Source organism: Trichechus manatus, unplaced genomic scaffold (assembly GCF_000243295.1).
Source record: "Trichechus manatus latirostris isolate Lorelei unplaced genomic scaffold, TriManLat1.0 scaffold00007, whole genome shotgun sequence".
Lineage (NCBI taxonomy): Eukaryota > Metazoa > Chordata > Mammalia > Sirenia > Trichechidae > Trichechus > Trichechus manatus.
In genome coordinates this window covers 21,965,842-21,982,638 of record NW_004443943.1, presented here as the reverse complement: position 1 = coordinate 21,982,638, position 16,797 = coordinate 21,965,842, and the positions used below count along the sequence as shown (strand labels likewise).

The following is a 16,797-nucleotide window of genomic DNA, read 5'->3' as shown; positions in this document are numbered from 1 at the left end:
TGTATATGGCGTGAGGTATGGGTCCTGTTTCATTTTTTTGCAGATGAATATCCAGTTTTGCCAGCACCATTTGTTAAAAAGACTGTCTTCTCCCCATTTGATGGACTTTGGGCTCAGGGCCTAATTTTTATAGATCTCACCGCTCGTATCAAATAAGACAGTAAGGATGTAGGTGCCTATAAAAGATGCATACAGATGGATTAAACCTGAATGATGCAGTAGCCATTCACATCCATGTCTTTAAAAAATTATAAAAAATACTCATGCTTATAAAGGTGGACATACCCATACACTAAGACTCAACAATTCTCCTGGTTATATACCCAATAGAAATGTGTCTACCTGGGTACCAAAGGACATGTTCAAGAAATTTCAAAGCAGTGTTATTTACAATAAATAATTAAATGATTAAGTTTTTAACAACAGAGTGATGGATAAATAAATGATGGTATAGTTATATGAGGAGCCCTGGTGGCACAGTGGCTAAAATGCGCAGCTATGAACTGGAAGGTTAGTGGTTTGAACCCAGCAGTAGCTCTGCAGGAGAAAGATGTGGCAGTCTGCTTCCGTAAAGATTGCAGCCTTGGAAACTCTATTGGGAGGCTCTACTGTGTCCTATAGGGTCACTCTAAGTTGGAATCAGCTCGACAGTTTTTTATAGTTACATGATGTAAAACCGCACAACAATGAGAACAGAGGAATTACAACTATTTCATGCAGAATGACGTGGATGAGACATACACGCACACACACATCACACAAGAAACTGACAGAAAGAAGCCAGACACGAAGGGATAAATACTGTACGATCCCATTTATATAAAATTAATCAAGCAAAATTAATCTATAGTCAGATCTATAGACATCTATAGACAGATCATGGCAACCTTTGCGGGGAAGTAAGTGATGGGAAAGGGGACACGGGTTGGGTGAGGCTTCAGAAGTTCAGGTAGTGTTTACCTGGTGTTGGTTCTATAGGTGTGCTCTTTCTAAGAATCCATCCAACTGTGGATTTATGATCTGTGCCTTTTTCTGTATGCATATTATACATCAATAAAATGTTTAGGTAAAAAACCTCATGCTTGTTATAAAAAGGTCTAATAATTTACAAGTGTGGAATGCATAAGGTAAAAGCCTCCCCCACACCTTTCCCAGCCTTACTCCCCTGAGGTAAACACTGTTAACTGCAAAACTTTCCAGACTTTTTATATTCTTATAGCTTCTTTTAAAGCCAAATTACCAGTCATGGTGGACTATTTAGACTTTACTGCTTTGTACTTTCTGCCTTATTTTTACTGCAACAAATCAAGAATTAAAGATAGCTTGATGTCGTGGAAAAATGCAGTCTTGGTATCAGCCTGATCTGGGTTCAAACCCTGTCTTGTCCATTTATTAGCTTGTGTGTCCTTGGGCATGTTCGTTTCTGAAACTTCAGTTTGTTCATTTGTAAAATGGGAACAATAGTATTTGCCTTCAGTGATTGTGGTGAGGATTAAAATGATGCCCAGAGAGAGCCTGGCATTATGGCTAGCACATCAAGAGCATCAGGATACAGTGGTTCTATTAAAAAAAAAAAAATAATGGTAGCTACTATGTATTGGGAGACCTGGTGGCACAGTGGTTAAAGAGCGTGGCTGCTAACCAAAAGGTCAACAGTTTGAATCCACCAGTCGCTCCTTGGAAACCCTATGGGGCAGTTCTTCTCTGTCCTGTAGGGTCGCTATGTGTTGGAATCATCTCAACAGGAACAGGTTTTGTTTTTGTTTTTTTTTTGGTACTATCTATTAAGAGCTTATTATGTGCCAGGCATTGCTCTAAAGTGTTTACATATTATCTCATTTAACCCTTCCAATGACCGAATGAAGTTGCTACTGTTATAGATTTCCTTTGACAAATGAAGTAAGTGAGGCATAGAAAGGAACTTGCCCAAGGTTACATGTCTAGTGAGTGGTTAGGGTTTGAGTTAGGGACGGGTGTTGTTGTTAGCTGCCATTGGCCCCAACACATGGTGACCACCTGCATAATGGGAAAGAAATGCTGCCTGGTCCTGTGCCATTCTCATGATTGGTTGCACATTGGACCATTGTGACCCATAGAGTTTTCACTGGCCGATATTCAGAAGTAGATTACCAGGCTTTTCTTCCTAGTCCGTCTTAGCCAGGAAGCTCTGCTGAAACCCGTTTAGCATCATAGCAACACGTAAGCCTCCACTGACAGACAAGTGCTGGCTGCACATGAGATGCATTGGTCGTAATCAAACCTGGTCTTCCACATGGAAGGTGAGAATTCTACCACTGAACCACCGTGGCCTCATTAGGGGTGGTAGTTAGAGCTATTAAAAGCATATACGGTTCTGAGGGGCCTGTGAGGAGACTTTGAGAAACTCATCTTCTTTTTGCTACTTGCTTTTTAAATTATATCCCTACCTAAGAAACTGTGGTTGGTCTTTCAGACTACGAGAGTAGCAAGTCTTTCTATTTGAACTTCCACCTCTTAGCACTAATAGCTTCCTCTTACACCCTGCATGAGGAGAAGCTGGCTTAAGGCACAACCCATCTACAACTGTCTGAACCCTACTTTATTGTCTCAATACACTGGGAAAATGATTATAGAGTAACCAAGAGCATTTTGCAACATTCTTGGGGTTTTCAGGCCAACCTGCACAAGCCTACACTGCTTCTCTTGCTGCGCTGTCGCCTGGGCCCACAAGCAGAGTGAGTCAGAAGATTTGGACAGTTCAGATTCCACGTCTAAATGCTATACTGCAGAGCGGGGTCTGGCTCTATCTGCTAGCTCAGAATCTTTTAAATTTATACCTAAATACCTTGACACAGCCACTAGGTCATCGGAGCTTATCCCTAAAGGCACATGGCATTGAGGTTGAACTTGAATTTCAAATGTCCTTATCCCAGCCGTGTTTTGTAAAATGCTGAGTTATAACTGTCATTATTTATGCTGTCTACCTCAGCTACTTGTTGGAAGGATTCAGGGTTGATTTATAACACCAAAACACATATTCACAATTTACAAACGCAAGAGCTTTCATAATAAGATTTAACAAAAAATTGGGACATATAAGAGCAAAGGGAGAGAGAAGTGTTCCAGGAATTTTAAATTAGCTGGGTTCTGTAACTGCACACTACATTTAGCTGTGAGTTTTCTGGCCAAAGCGAAATAGGCACCACGTCGAGTTATTTAAACATCTGGAATGAAATTATACTTCTGCAGTACTCCATTTGCACAGCACCTTTGGGGAGGTTGACCAACACAGTAGGGGCTGTATTTGGCAAGAGATAGAGAAATACTATTCTAATGGACATTTCTTTCAAGGGCTTTCTGTGTACCTTAATAGAAGTGTAAGCCCTTGAAGTTGTTTCACGAGGAGCTGAGATTCTAGAGCCCAAGTTTTATTTGCTCACCTGATGACTTAACTTCTTTCAGGGAGGAAGGTTGGGAAAAGGATAGTCAGCACCTCCCGTGATGTTTCCAAACCTCTTGAGCATCAGAATTACCTGAGAAGCTTTTTTAAAATATAAATTCTTAGACCCCGCTGTATAGACTCTGGTTCAGTAGATCTGAAGTGGGGTACAGAGATCTAGCTATATAATCAAAACCCCCCAGGAGAACTATTGCCTCATCCTTACAAATACCAAAGTTCTCCCCTGAGTTATTGGTGAGTCAGGTAAATTGCTGGCCTGAGGTTTAGATGCCAGCTCCAAGGGACAGGGTTTGCAATATTCTATGAACATTCAGGAGATTGGCCTGTATTCTTGGCCACAGGTAAGAGTCAGAGGACCTTATGAATAGAGCCAGTTTTTTTTTTTTTTTTTAATTAGGAAGAGAAGCTCTGAATCAAACTGTTTAAGCCATTTGATAGATATTTTTTTAAGAACTCAGAGCTCTGTCAAAAGGGTGACAATACAATTTATCATCTAGACTGGGACACTTGAGAATGAAATGGGGTGCTTTTGATGATTAAGTCTGGAAAATAGGTTTCTGTGCACACTTGGTGTCTGGTAATCCTAGTCTTAAAACATTTCCTCATGTAATTGTGCTTTACTTAACTTTTAAACTAAGCCAGTGGTCACAAACTCATTTACATGAAGGGGCCAGGAAGGAGCATAAATGAGTTTGAATTAGGGAGTCAGGTAGTAAGAAAAGGAATTGCTTCAAGAATGACGATAAATGGCAACTGGTACCAGGTTTCTTTGTTAGGGAGTAATAGAGCATGGTGAGGCTTGTGGTTAAGTGAGAAGTGCATGCCTCATCTAGAGGAGGCATAGGCTCCTCAGCCTGTGCTGATTGTTGCCTTGTGGGAAGGTGGAACCAGAATTGCCAGATCTTTGATTTTTCACAAGAAGCCAAGAAGCTAGGATTTTGTGTGATATCTACCAATATGTACAAACTGGCAAGTAAGTTAACTTAAAACAAAACAAAACAAAGAACCAAGAGTGTGGGCTGGATTCATTTTATGGGCCTCAAACTTTCAATCTCTGGCCTAGGGAGTTAAAAGAACCCCACTCTGGCTGTCAGTAGAGCATTTGATTTTAAGTAGGGCTGATTCCCTTCTGAATGGTCCACGGAGGACGCCAATTCAGAATGACCTGCCTAGAGGCCGTATGAGTGACCCCTTAAATGGATCTGCTTCTTAGAACTGCCATTAGAGAATATTTGTCAAATGTATTTACCTTAATCTCAGCAGAGTTAAGGCTCAGTGGTTGGTTCTTGGTAATAGCTGGACAGTCGATGGCAAGCGCAATATTGAAAATCCTTTGCTGGTCCCCAACGCTTTCCTGATAAAGTACAACCTTCTTAGCAGGAAAATAACAAGGCGCTTACGGCCTGGTTTGTGTTTACATCTGCAGCCTCATCCCCTTCCTCTCCGTTCCCTTCCTGTGTTTCATCCATACCAGTCCACATGCTGTTCCTATAACTTGACATGCTCTTGCCCACCTCCTTTTGTGCCTTTACCCAGTTTTAAGCAGCACTTCCTCCAGGTAGCCTTCCCTGATTCCACCTGTAGCCTCCCATAACCTCTTTGCTTGCTTCCTGCATAGTGCTTATCAGCTGTTGTGCATGCCTGTCTTCCCCAGAGATTGAAAGCTCCTTGAGGGCAGGGACCATCCTTTTCACCTCTGTATTCCAGTGCCTTGTATGGTTCCTAGAATCTACTAACAATAGCTAACATTTCTAGATCTCTGACAGTGTGCTCTGCCTGAATAACCCATTTAATCCTCACTGCAGCTTATGAAGTCAGGGCTCTTAGTATCATCCCTGTTTCATAGATGAGAAGAATGAGGCACACAGCAATGAAATATCCTGTCCAAGGACACTTAGCTCACAAGTGGAAGAGGCAGGACTTGAACTCTGGCCATCTGACCCCAGAAGCCATATTTTAATCAACAAGCTACAGTGTCTTTCAGAATGTACATCATAAATAACTGCCTGATGAGTGAATGAAGGAGAGAGAGAAAGAGGGGGAAAGGGAGGGATAAAATAGAAACATGCCATTATCAAAGAGGAGAGAGCTTTGTCTTTTCATTTGTCATGACCAGTGGGTATGCATCCAGTTCCATATAATAGCAAATTAGTTATGTATATGTAAGTTTGTCAGAAATTCAAGCCGGATTCAGAAGAGGATGTGGAATGAGGGATATCATTGCTGATGTCAGATGGATGAAATCAGAGACTACCAGAAGGATATTTACCTGTGTTTTATTGACTATGCAAAGGCATTTAACTGTGTGGATCATAACAAATTAATGGTAACATTGCAAAGAATGGGAATTCCAGAACATTTAATTGTGCTCATCTGGAACCTGTACATAGACCAAGAGGCAGTCATTTGAACAGAACAAGGGAATACTGCATGGTTTAAAACCAGGAAGGGTGTGCGTCACGGTTGTATCCTTTCATCATACTTATTCAATTTGTGTGCTGTGCACATAATCCGAGAAGCTGGACTATATGAAGAATGCAACATCAGGATTGGAGGAAGACTCATTAACAACCTCCGATACGCAGAAGACGCAACCTTACTTGCGGAAAGCCAAGAGGACTTGAAGCACTTCCTGATGAAGATCAAAGACTACAGCCTTCACTGTGGATTATATCTCAACATAAAGAAAACAAAAATCCTCACAACTGAACCGGTACACAACATAATGATAACGGAGAAAGGATTGAAGTTGTCAAGAATTTCATTTTACTTGGATCGACAATCAACACCGACGGAAGCAGCAGTTGAGAAATCAAATGACGTGTTCGCATTGGGCGAATCTGCTGCAAAAGACCTCTTTAAAGTGTTAAAAAACAAAGGTGTCACTTTGAGGACTAAGGTGCTCTTGACCCAAGTAATGGTATTTTCAATCACCTCATATGCATGCGAAAGCTAGACAATGAGTAAGGAAGACTGAAGAATTGATGTCTTTAAATTCTGGTGTTGGCAAAGAATATTGAATATATCATGGACTGCCAGAAGAGTGAACACGTCTGTCTTGGAAGAAGCACAGCCATAATGCTCCTTAGAAGTAAGGATGGTGAGACTTTCGCCCATGTACTTTGGACATGTTATCAGGAGGGAGGATCCCTGGTGGCGAAGTGGTGGTTAAGCCTTTGGCTGCTAACTGAAAGGTTGGCAGTTCGAGTCCACCATCTGCTCCTTGAAAACCCTATAGGGCAGTTCTACTCTGTCTTACAAGGTTGCTATGAGTCCCAGTTGACTTGATGGCAGTGAGTTTGGTTTTTTGTTGTTGTTTCATCAGGAGGGACCAGTCCGTGGAGAAGGATATCTAGCTCGGTAAAGTAGAGGGTTAGTGAAAGAGAGGAAGACGCTCAGCAAGATGGATTGACACAGTGACTGCAATGATGGGCTCAAGCATAGCAACGATGGTGAGGATGGTGCAAGACTGGGCAGTGTTTTGTTCTGTTGTACATAGGGTGGCTATGAGTCGGAACTGACTCAATGGCACCTAACATCAACAACAAGGCCTTGAGGTAGGAAAGAACTAAAGAGGCCACTGTAGCTAGAGCTCAGTGGGTGAGTGGCACAGTGAGGATGAGGAGTGAGGCCTGGTCTATATGGGCCTTGCTAATAATGATTTTGGATTTTATCCTAAGGGGGCTGCTCTTTAACACTGTTCGATTTGGTCGTGATAAATTAGTTTGGTCAGGCATTTTTCACCCTGATTCAGGCTGCTCTCCCTGCAGATAGTACGTCAATCCAGAACCATTGCTATTTCAAACGGAGTGATGCTTAGGGTCCTTTTTCAAGTCCCTAGGTGGTACAAATGGCTGATGTGCTCGGCTGCTACCTGAAAGGTTGGAGGTTCAAGTTTGCCCATAGTTGCCTCGGAAGAAAGACCCGGTGATCTACTTTTGAAAAATCAGCCATTGAGAACCCTCTGGAGCACAGTTCTACTCTGACACACATGGGGTCACCATGAGTCAGAGTCCACTTGACAGCAGCTGTTGTTGTTTTTTAGGGTCCTTTTTATAAGGAGGGTCTACATTATCCTTTAGAAAAGAGAAGTAGACATGAAGTCACACCAGGTCAGTCTTCTCGGGAAGATGGGTCAGAAAATTAGAGGTATTTGTTTTTACTTCATGGACTGGGTGACTCAGACGCTAACTCCACATTGTTGACTAAAACGAAAGCAGCCTCCTCTTGCCTTTGTAAAATGTCTTTTCCCAGTGGTTGAATGAGGAGGTCTGAACTGGGAGCAGGGTTTTCGTTTTCTAAAAGCCCGATCTCTGGTAAACAGACGATGGGAAAGCCAGAAAGGAAGGTTAGGGGGTCAAGATCTCTGCACTGGTTTCCACATCCTGCCACATTCCAGCAGAATTTTCCCTGATAAAGTCATAGCACCTCCGAGCCGGAAGGGCCCTCAAGGATCGACTCACCCAGCTGTTATTTCATGGGGTCTGGGTGCTGATGGTGGGATTGGCCCCGCAGTGACGTCACCCCAGCCACCCCAGAAGGGTCAGTGTTTTCAGTTTGGTGAGGGCTGATTGGGAACTGTGGCTGCTGAAAACTGCATCCCATCACGAGGCTTAAGGCCTAAGTCTTGTGTCCTAATTTGTTCGCTCGAAAGGATCTCATACCTATGGTTCAGCCTTACAGAGACACCCAGGTGTTCACAGGTCTCTCCTCAATTGGCTCCCAGGAGTCAAGGGCCTCCTCCAAGGGGAGGCCAGAAATCTGTGGAACTGGGAGTGTGGGTGTGTTACTACCACCCTGATCCTGAGGGGTCTCTGGGATTCCCATCAAGAAAGGTCTTTTGATGTCAAAAGAAGTCCTGGACACTGAGATGATGATAGTAATATTTTTATTGGTTTTGTAGCTTATAGCAAGAAGTTACTTTGAACTTAGTACTACTTTAGAATGAGTATGTACTTCATTCATTGCAACGGCATCAGTATTCAACTGAAAAATAGTTGTATGTCTGTGTGTGAGATATGATATTTATTCAGCCCACATGCAATGCTCAGTAAATAGATGGATTTGAGGACCCATTGCCGTAATTGCCTGGCTTCCCCTAAGCGATTGGGGCCTGTAAATTTGGAACCACTGGTCTAGAGGCATCTATTGACAGAAAACCAGCACCTTTCAGGGATGACTCCAGCCATAGTAACTTCTTTGGTGGGAGGACATGAAGTGGAGTAAACCCACATGAGGCCCTGCTTTGAGAAGTAGAACAGGATATACCAAAGGCTTCTGCTGATCCTTGTTTTAGAAAGAATCCAGACTGCTGCTCTCTTACCACAGGGACAGAAAGCTGAGGCAAAGTGGCCTCTGGTTTACGCGTGTTGCCAACTCGCCAAAGGAACATTTGGCTCACTGAGGTTCACGTCATTGCCATTGTGTGATTTGCGTGATTTTTTAAATACTCTTTATTGTTTTTTCTAATCACAAAAGTAATTTGCTCTCATTGTGAAATAAAAAACAAAACACTACAAAAATGTATAACTGTGAACAATTTGGTGTGTAGGATTCCAAATTTTTCTGTGCATATACTAACTATATAAATAATCAAGATTTATACAGAAATAGGATCTTACTATACATGTTATTCTCTGATTTTTTTTTTTTTTTTGATGTAATTGTTGGCTTATTTTAAGGTGGCAGCAAGGTTCAGTTGAAGAGACCATGTGATTGGGTCTGGCTCAGGGTTTGAGTCCTGACTGTAAAATACTAGTTGGATGATCTTGGGCCAACTCACAGATCTTTCAAAGCGTGTTTCCTGGTGTCTGAGATGGTGACTGATGCTTTTCCTCCTTTCTGAAAGGTTGTTGTAAGAATCTCTTGAGATCATATGTAGAAAATGAATTTTCATAAACTGTAAAGTATTATGTAAATATAAAGGATCGTTATTATTTAGACTTATGATTTCAGCTCTCTTTCCTTTTTAAATGCTTTGATCCATATCAGTGAATACTTAACCTCATGGTAACTTACTCATTAGTTTCCTTGGAGACAAGTAGTAACCAGCCTGCTCTCCCCTTTTTTTCCAGGTCACTCCTGGAAGCAAGGCTGCTATCGCTGATTTATATATCGGAGACGTAATCACAGCCATTAATGGGGAAAATACTAGCAATATGACGCACTTGGAAGCTCAGAACAAAATCAAGGGTTGCACAGACAACATGACTCTCACAGTGGCCAGGTGAGGCCTGTGGAAATGTTCATTCATTTCTGATTGCCCAGAAACTGCTTGTGGGCATGGACTGCCCTACTTGTCTAAGAATCCCTCACACCCTCTAACTCAGTGCCATGTACACTGCAGGCATGCAAAAAGGCCTGGGGAATTGGAATTTCAGGTAGCTCTTTTTCCCCTCTAACTAAATAGTGCAAGCTTCTTTCTCTAAGATATCTGTGTTTTTTTTGGATTGAACATTGGTCAGCATTGCCATCGAGTCGACTCTGACTCATGGTAACTCCATGTGTGTCAGAGTAGAACTGTGCTCTGTAAGATTTTCAGTGGCTGATTTTTCAGAAGTAGATCACCAATCCTTTCTTCTGAGGCACTTCTGGGTAGACTTGAACCTCCAACCTTTCAGTTAGCAGCTAAGTATGTTAACCATTTTACCACCCAGGGACTCCTTGATCCAAGACGATGAACTAAAAATTTTGATCAAGTAAAACCAGCTAAGTATTGGTCAGACGTAATGAAATGAAAATTTCGTCCTGGAACTATAGAGAATCCACTTAGGCTGCTGCTCCTGCCACACTATGCTGAGCAGTGGATGCTGTGCCAAGAGGTTATGATAATAAAGGCTTCAATACAGTAAGTAAGTGCTAGTGTAAGTTTTAAGTATGCTGTAAGAAAGGAGAGCTAGAGTTGAATAGACTTAACAGGTTAAGTGAGGAGAGCACAGTGGGAGTTGTAATTGGGTAGGATTTCCATTCTTCTTTCATTTAGTCTTGGATGGGGTCCTGCAAGGGCAGGATTTCAGGAGTGATTTAGTTCAACCTTTAACAGCCTCCTATCACCTATTGGATCAAGTTCAGACTCTTTATTCTGATCTTGTGTTAACCTTCCCTTTAATGTCTCACTAACCTTAGCTTCTGCAGTTCTTTTTCATGAACTCTTTGCTCAGGTTCACACCTGTGAGCTGAGTATATTGCCTTCTTCGACCTGTGCCATAAGGAGCCCTGGTGGCGCAAATAGTAAAGAGCTCGGCTGCTAACTGAAAGGGTGGAGGTTTGAACCCACCTAGTGGCTCTGCAGGAGGAAGACCTGGCAATTTGTTCCCGTAAAGTTAGATTATAAATGCATAATATAGATGGTTAGATTATACATGATCTATGTCCTTCTTCCTTAAAAAATTGTTAGGTGCTGTTGAGTAAAGATTACAGCCTAGAGAACCCTATGGGGCAGCTCTACTCTGTCACGAGGTGGTTACTATGAGTCGAAATTGATGTGATAGCACCAAACAACAACCTACGATGCAGGATTACCACGAGGACCAAGTGCGCAGTTGTATGTCAGAGCAGTATTGCCCACTTCAGAACCCTACCCCATGGGACATGTAGTATTACTATAGTAAATGTGTGTATATACGTGTACTGTATATATTTAGGAGTCCTGGTGGCACAGTGGTTAAGAGCTTGGCTGCTAAACAGAAAGGTCAGCAGTTCAAATCCACCAGCCTCTCCTTGGAAACCCTATTAGGCAGTTCTACTCTGTCCTGTAGGGTTGCTATGAATCGGAACTGACTCAATGGCAACGGACTTGGTTTGTTGATACATATTTAAAAAAAATTGCCATTGAGTTGATTCAGAGTCATGGTAACCCCACGTGTATCACAGTAGAACTATGCTACATAGGGTTTTCAGTGGCTGATATTTTGGAAGTAGATCGTCGGGCCTTTTTTCCAGGGTGCCTCCGGGGGTAGACTTGAACCTCCAGCCTTTTAGTTAGCAGCCGAGCACGTTAATCGTTTGCACCACACAGGGACGCCTGCAGTAGTCCATGCATGAGGGGACATTTTTCCACTCTGTTCTTAGTCTGTGTTATTTATTTAGCATGAATGCAACAACAGCTGTTAATCTGTTGCAGATCTGAACATAAAATCTGGTCTCCTCTGGTGACCGAGGAAGGGAAGCGTCATCCATACAAGATGAATTTAGCTTCTGAACCTCAAGTGAGTACTTGTTCATCACGTCAGTGCCCTCACCACCCAACTTCTTTTCTGCTTTTGACAATGCTCTGCACATTCCCATTTTCCCTGCCCCGGAGGGAATGAGACAGCAGGGAGAACTGTGCCCTGTCACTGCTGGGATCTTGATCTTGTTCAGTTCTTCCCGTAAAGGAACTTTGGGAGGAAAAGGCTTAGAAAACCCCAGGGCAGTGACGCTGAGGCCTAAGCTGGAAGGCGGTGGTAGGAAGGCGATAAGGGAAGCGGGTGGAAGCCTTCCTGCACGGAATGGGGTTGGCAGGGTCATACTATAAGGAAGGCACTAACTCAGCTCCATGTGGATCTCTGATACAAGTGAGTCATGCCATGGACGAAAATAAGTTTGTGCCCCAAGGTCTGGAACCTACAAGAAATAAGGGGAAATTTAATAGTAAACACTGCTTCTTCTCCCTGTGTGCCCCTAGCTGGTTTCCATGAGCTCTAGGGTAGCAATGTCTATTTTTGTTACAAGTAAATGCATGGTTTCTAGTGAGACAGTATTTAGAAATTACTTAGTGCCACAGCAGATATGCAACCAGTCATTTCTAAATTTTAAATAAATAAATAAAAATGTAGAAATTACTAAAATAGAATAATTAATATTGAAAAACATGGTAGACAGTCAGTGCATAATTTTTGGAGCAAATCGTTTCCCAGGAGAATAGACTGTCCTAAGATCCCATATTTATAAATCTGTCAGATTATAGATGATCTGTGTCCTTCTTCCTTAAAAAATTGCATTTTCTAAATTACCTACAATGAATGAGTATTCCTTTTGAATTAAAAGAAAAAATGAATTTTACAAACTATTTAGTTTCTATGGTGAATCGAGATATAACCAAAAGATAACATATAGCCATCCTTTATACATAAAACAGAAACTTGTATGAAGTTGAACTCACCTGATATATTAACCTATTCTGTTGAGTCAATTACGATTCATAGGGACCATATAGGACAGGATAGAATGGCCCCATACAGTTTCCAAGGCTGTAATCTTTATGGGAGCCGACTGCCACATGTTTCTCCCACAGAGTGGCTGGTGGGTTTGAACCACCAACCTTTCTGTTAGCAGCTGAGAGCTTAACCACCGTGCCATCAGGGCTCCTTCTTGATGCATTAGTGTGTGTAAACTGAGTGGTTTTATGTGAGTCATATTTTCTCAAAAACACTTAAGGAAAATATGTACATATTTTCTTAAATGGCTTCAATTAAAATTTCAGAAATGTAATCACATACAAATTTTTTTCTGTTAATGTAATAAAAATCATAGCTAAGAATCCTAAGAGTCACTTTAAGAATCATTTTGCATCTACCATTTCAAAGCTGAGATGAACATATTGTTCTATATAACTTCTAAAGAAAGTTCATAAAATGGCACTCAGTCTATAAACTGGCAGTTTTGCAAACTAATTTAAAACAGGCCACAGTTAATTCCAATTTCCCTTGAAACTCCCAGCCAACTCATTAAATTTACTGTAAATGTTAAATTTTAGTGTGGTAAGCTTTCATATGTTTTACAACACATAAGGAAGGATTGTGTTTTAACTTGTATTTCGGAAATCCTAGTGTTTGCTTAAATCAGATGAGCATTTAAATTTTCATTGTATGTTTTCATTTGTATTATACTTGAATTTTCATCCTAAACATGTAATGCAGTTACTGTATTAATATTTTGAAGGTTAATCTCTTCAGAGTAAAAAAAAAGTCACAAATACATTGAAATCTACCTCGAGTATGTTTTTCTTTTGATTCCAGTAATTCTTTATTCTTATGAAAAACTACCCAACTCTGATTTTTCCAAAATCTTCCACTTCCAGCCGCTTAAAAAAGAAACTGATGAAGAATGAGTAAGAGCAGAGTTCATCTATAATAAAAAGACGTGTTAGTTCATGTAATGCCAGCCAACACCCCAGCTTATCTGAGGTCAGTGTAGTTACACACCTACTTTACATTTCCTTATTATTGCGTTTCCATGGAGACTGATAAATACAAAGCCCAAACAGTTACATCATCCCTTCGAATAGACAGGCCCTGAATCCGCCTGACTTCTGGAAAGACCAGTATTCACATGGGGGTAGAGATAATTCCTTTTATGTACAAAACAGATACATTTTCGAAAGATTCTCTACAAAGTGAGAATCAGAATCTCCAACGAACCCTACTTTTCCATTGACTTCCATTCTCATTGGAAATGAATTTCTGTGGCGGGAGAAGGGAATGGGTGCTGGTTGGATATCTGATGTGTGTTAGGCACTGTGCTTGGCACACCTGTGTGTCACAGCAAGTCCTTGTGAACAGGCTTTATTGTCTTCCTTTTAAAGATGAGAGAGATGGGTTCAGAGAGGGTAGATAACTTGCCTTAGGCCCAACAAGAAGTGGGGAGGGGGGAAGAATTGAGCCAAGACAGAAAAAGAAGAGCTCTTCTCTGGTGCTCAGTATCCCATGCTGCTTCTAGAAACTGCTGTGGAAAAGGAGGAGGAAAACATGGCGATCTCGGTGGCAGTAGCCATGCCTCTATCCCACAGTGCTGAGGTGTAGGCAGAAGTCCATGGCTGCCCATCTACAACTGGGCTGCAGCCTTCCTCATGACCATAGCCTTAATGACTGTGTATTACTCCTTTTGGTGGTTGTGCCAGAAGAGTTTACTTAACCATTCTTTGATTACTGCTGAAATTTTGTTTCTTTTTTCCTTAATTAGTTATACTTCCCCTTTTGTGAATTATCTGTGCAGACTTAGCTTTTGGGTCCTAAATGCCGACAAAGTCAGCTAAACATAATTGATACAGTAAAACCACTGACTCTGACTTGTTGAAGAGAAAGCCTGTCTGAATAGTGAAAAAGCAATCTTAATTGTAAAACTATTTTCATATTGTCTTTTATTTTAAATTAGGTATATAATGAATTAAGTTGTTAGTTTTTACACATAATGTTTTCTATTGTCAAAGTAAGACTTGAAGATTTAGCAAAAATGAAAAAAAAAAAAAAAAAAGCAACAGAGGACAGGAACTCTTTTTGGTGCAGTTGTTCTGGGCCTGGGTGTTTAAGAAAGAGACAAGCGTTCAGGAAGATTTTCTCAGGGACCCAGAAAAAGCATGCACGTTGAGCTTAGCAATGGATTTCCTAGGTGGTACAAATGGTTAACTTTATTGGCTGCTAACCAAAAGGTTGGAGGTTTGAGTCTACCCAGAAGCACCTTGGAAGAAAGGCCTGGCAGTCTACTTCCAAAAAATCAGCCATTGAAAATCCTTTGGAGCACAGTTCTCCTCTAACACACATGGGTCACTATGAGTCAGAATTGACTTGGTGGCAGCAAGTTACTGGTTGAGTTTAGCAGGCTGCACAGAGCGTGCTTTCTGTCTGGAAGCCATGAACTGATCCAGAAATACTCCTGTAGAAAGAACCTTCCTAATTCAGTCTCCAAAAGCCTGCGGTTTTTAAAAAAGAAAGATTAGTTTAAAAAGTTTTTTTTTTTTTGGTGTTTGTAAAGAAGCTGTGAGATGTTGTTGCTGTAGAAATTATTCATCAGACTCCTAACAGATCCAGGGTGGGGGTGGGGTGTGCCTTCTCAAATTACAGAAAAAGAGGAAAGAGAATACCAGGAACTCAAAGTCCTTTTATGCTGCTCTTCTGGGCACTGCCCCTGTAACAGGTATCTGCTAACCTTCTATCTGATTAGCCTTGTCTTTCTCCCATGACAAACAACGGGCGGGCCCTTAATTCCCTTTAACCCCTTCTGCCAGGGGATGGAGCCTGTCTCTACCTGTTTAGCAGCTGCTTCAGCCTGTGGTACCAGGACCCTTTTATCTTGCTTGTCTAACCCTGTTCAGTTCTGGGGAATTTATCTCCCCCTTTTATCATCTCCTGCTCTGAACTGACTGAAGGGACTTTGCATGTTCCTCTCCTCCTGGTACCATAATCCCTCTGGAATGTGCCCTGAAGGGAAGTTTCAACTCTGACTTAGATCCTGACAGCCCAAGACATCAAGGGGTATCCTGCTCAGGGGTGCCCAGCGGGAGATCAGGCTTTACTGGGCAGAGCTAGGGTGTGAACTTGCACGCTTGCCCATCTTAGGACACTTCACATCCCTGGCCTGTTAGTCTCAGTGGGTATTCAGAGCCCCTCAGTTAAAGTTTAGTGTAGAACCTGGGCCGTACGTAGCTCAGCTGGGATACCTTGCTCCCTGGCCCTCAGCCTGCACTGCCCATCAAGGGGGGCACATTGAAAGCCTTCCTTGACTTCTCCTCTGGTCCTTTCCTGCAGGAGGTCCTGCACATAGGAAGTGCCCACAACCGAAGCGCCATGCCCTTTACTGCCTCACCTGCCTCCAGCAGTACCCCCAGGGTCATCACCAACCAGTACAACAACCCAGCTGGCCTCTACTCTTCTGAAAACATCTCCAACTTCAACCACGCCTTGGAGTCAAAGACGGCAGCCAGCGGGGTGGAGACAAATGGCAGCCCGTAAGTCGGCCCAGGAGTACTCCTCCAGGCCAGCCCTGGGAGAGGTTTCTCACACCTGGACCAGGTTCGCCCAGGCTGGTGAAAGAAGGTAGAGCCGCTACCCCAGGGAGGAAAAGGTCTGCTTCAGTGAGTACCGTATTTTTACATAAATAACATGTGTTATATATTTTTTGCAAACGGTGCCATCCCCAATTCGTAAGCGTGCTACGCTAATTTTTTTTACAGCAACATGTTAAAAAAAAATAGCATAGTGCACTTACGAAAATACCAGGGGGATGTGATTGGCAAAAAAACCCCATGTAACGTGCATTATTTGTGTAAAAATACGATAGTGTCTACATTCGTTTCCCTCCTCTATAAAAATGATGCCCTGGTGGCTCAGTGGTTAAAGTGCTTGGCTGCTAACTGAAAGGTTGGTGGTTTGAACCCACCAGCTGCTCTGTGGGAGAAAGATGTGGCAGTCTGCTTTCAAAAAGATTACAGCCTTCAAAACTGTATGGGGCAGTTCTGCTGTATCCTCTAGGGCTGCTATGAGTGGAATCAACTGGCCAGTAGTGGGTTTGGTTTTTTTTTTTTTTTTTTGTATAAAAATGAAGTAACACTACCTAGCTTGTAGAGTCATGTAAAAATAAGAAAAAAACATGGACAATGTCCA

At 42.1% G+C, this 16,797-nt stretch overlaps 1 protein-coding gene across 1 annotated transcript in view; it reads left to right on the top strand.

Moving 5' to 3' along the window:
• Positions 1 to 16,797, top strand: part of PDLIM1 (PDZ and LIM domain 1) — a 48,034-nt gene that overhangs the window by 9,514 nt on the left and 21,723 nt on the right. Inside the window, exons 2-4 of the mRNA XM_004369960.2 lie at positions 9,514 to 9,665; positions 11,562 to 11,646; positions 15,943 to 16,142. Coding sequence (XP_004370017.1) covers positions 9,514 to 9,665; positions 11,562 to 11,646; positions 15,943 to 16,142 — 437 coding nt within the window. The remainder of the gene's footprint in view (positions 1 to 9,513; positions 9,666 to 11,561; positions 11,647 to 15,942; positions 16,143 to 16,797) is intronic.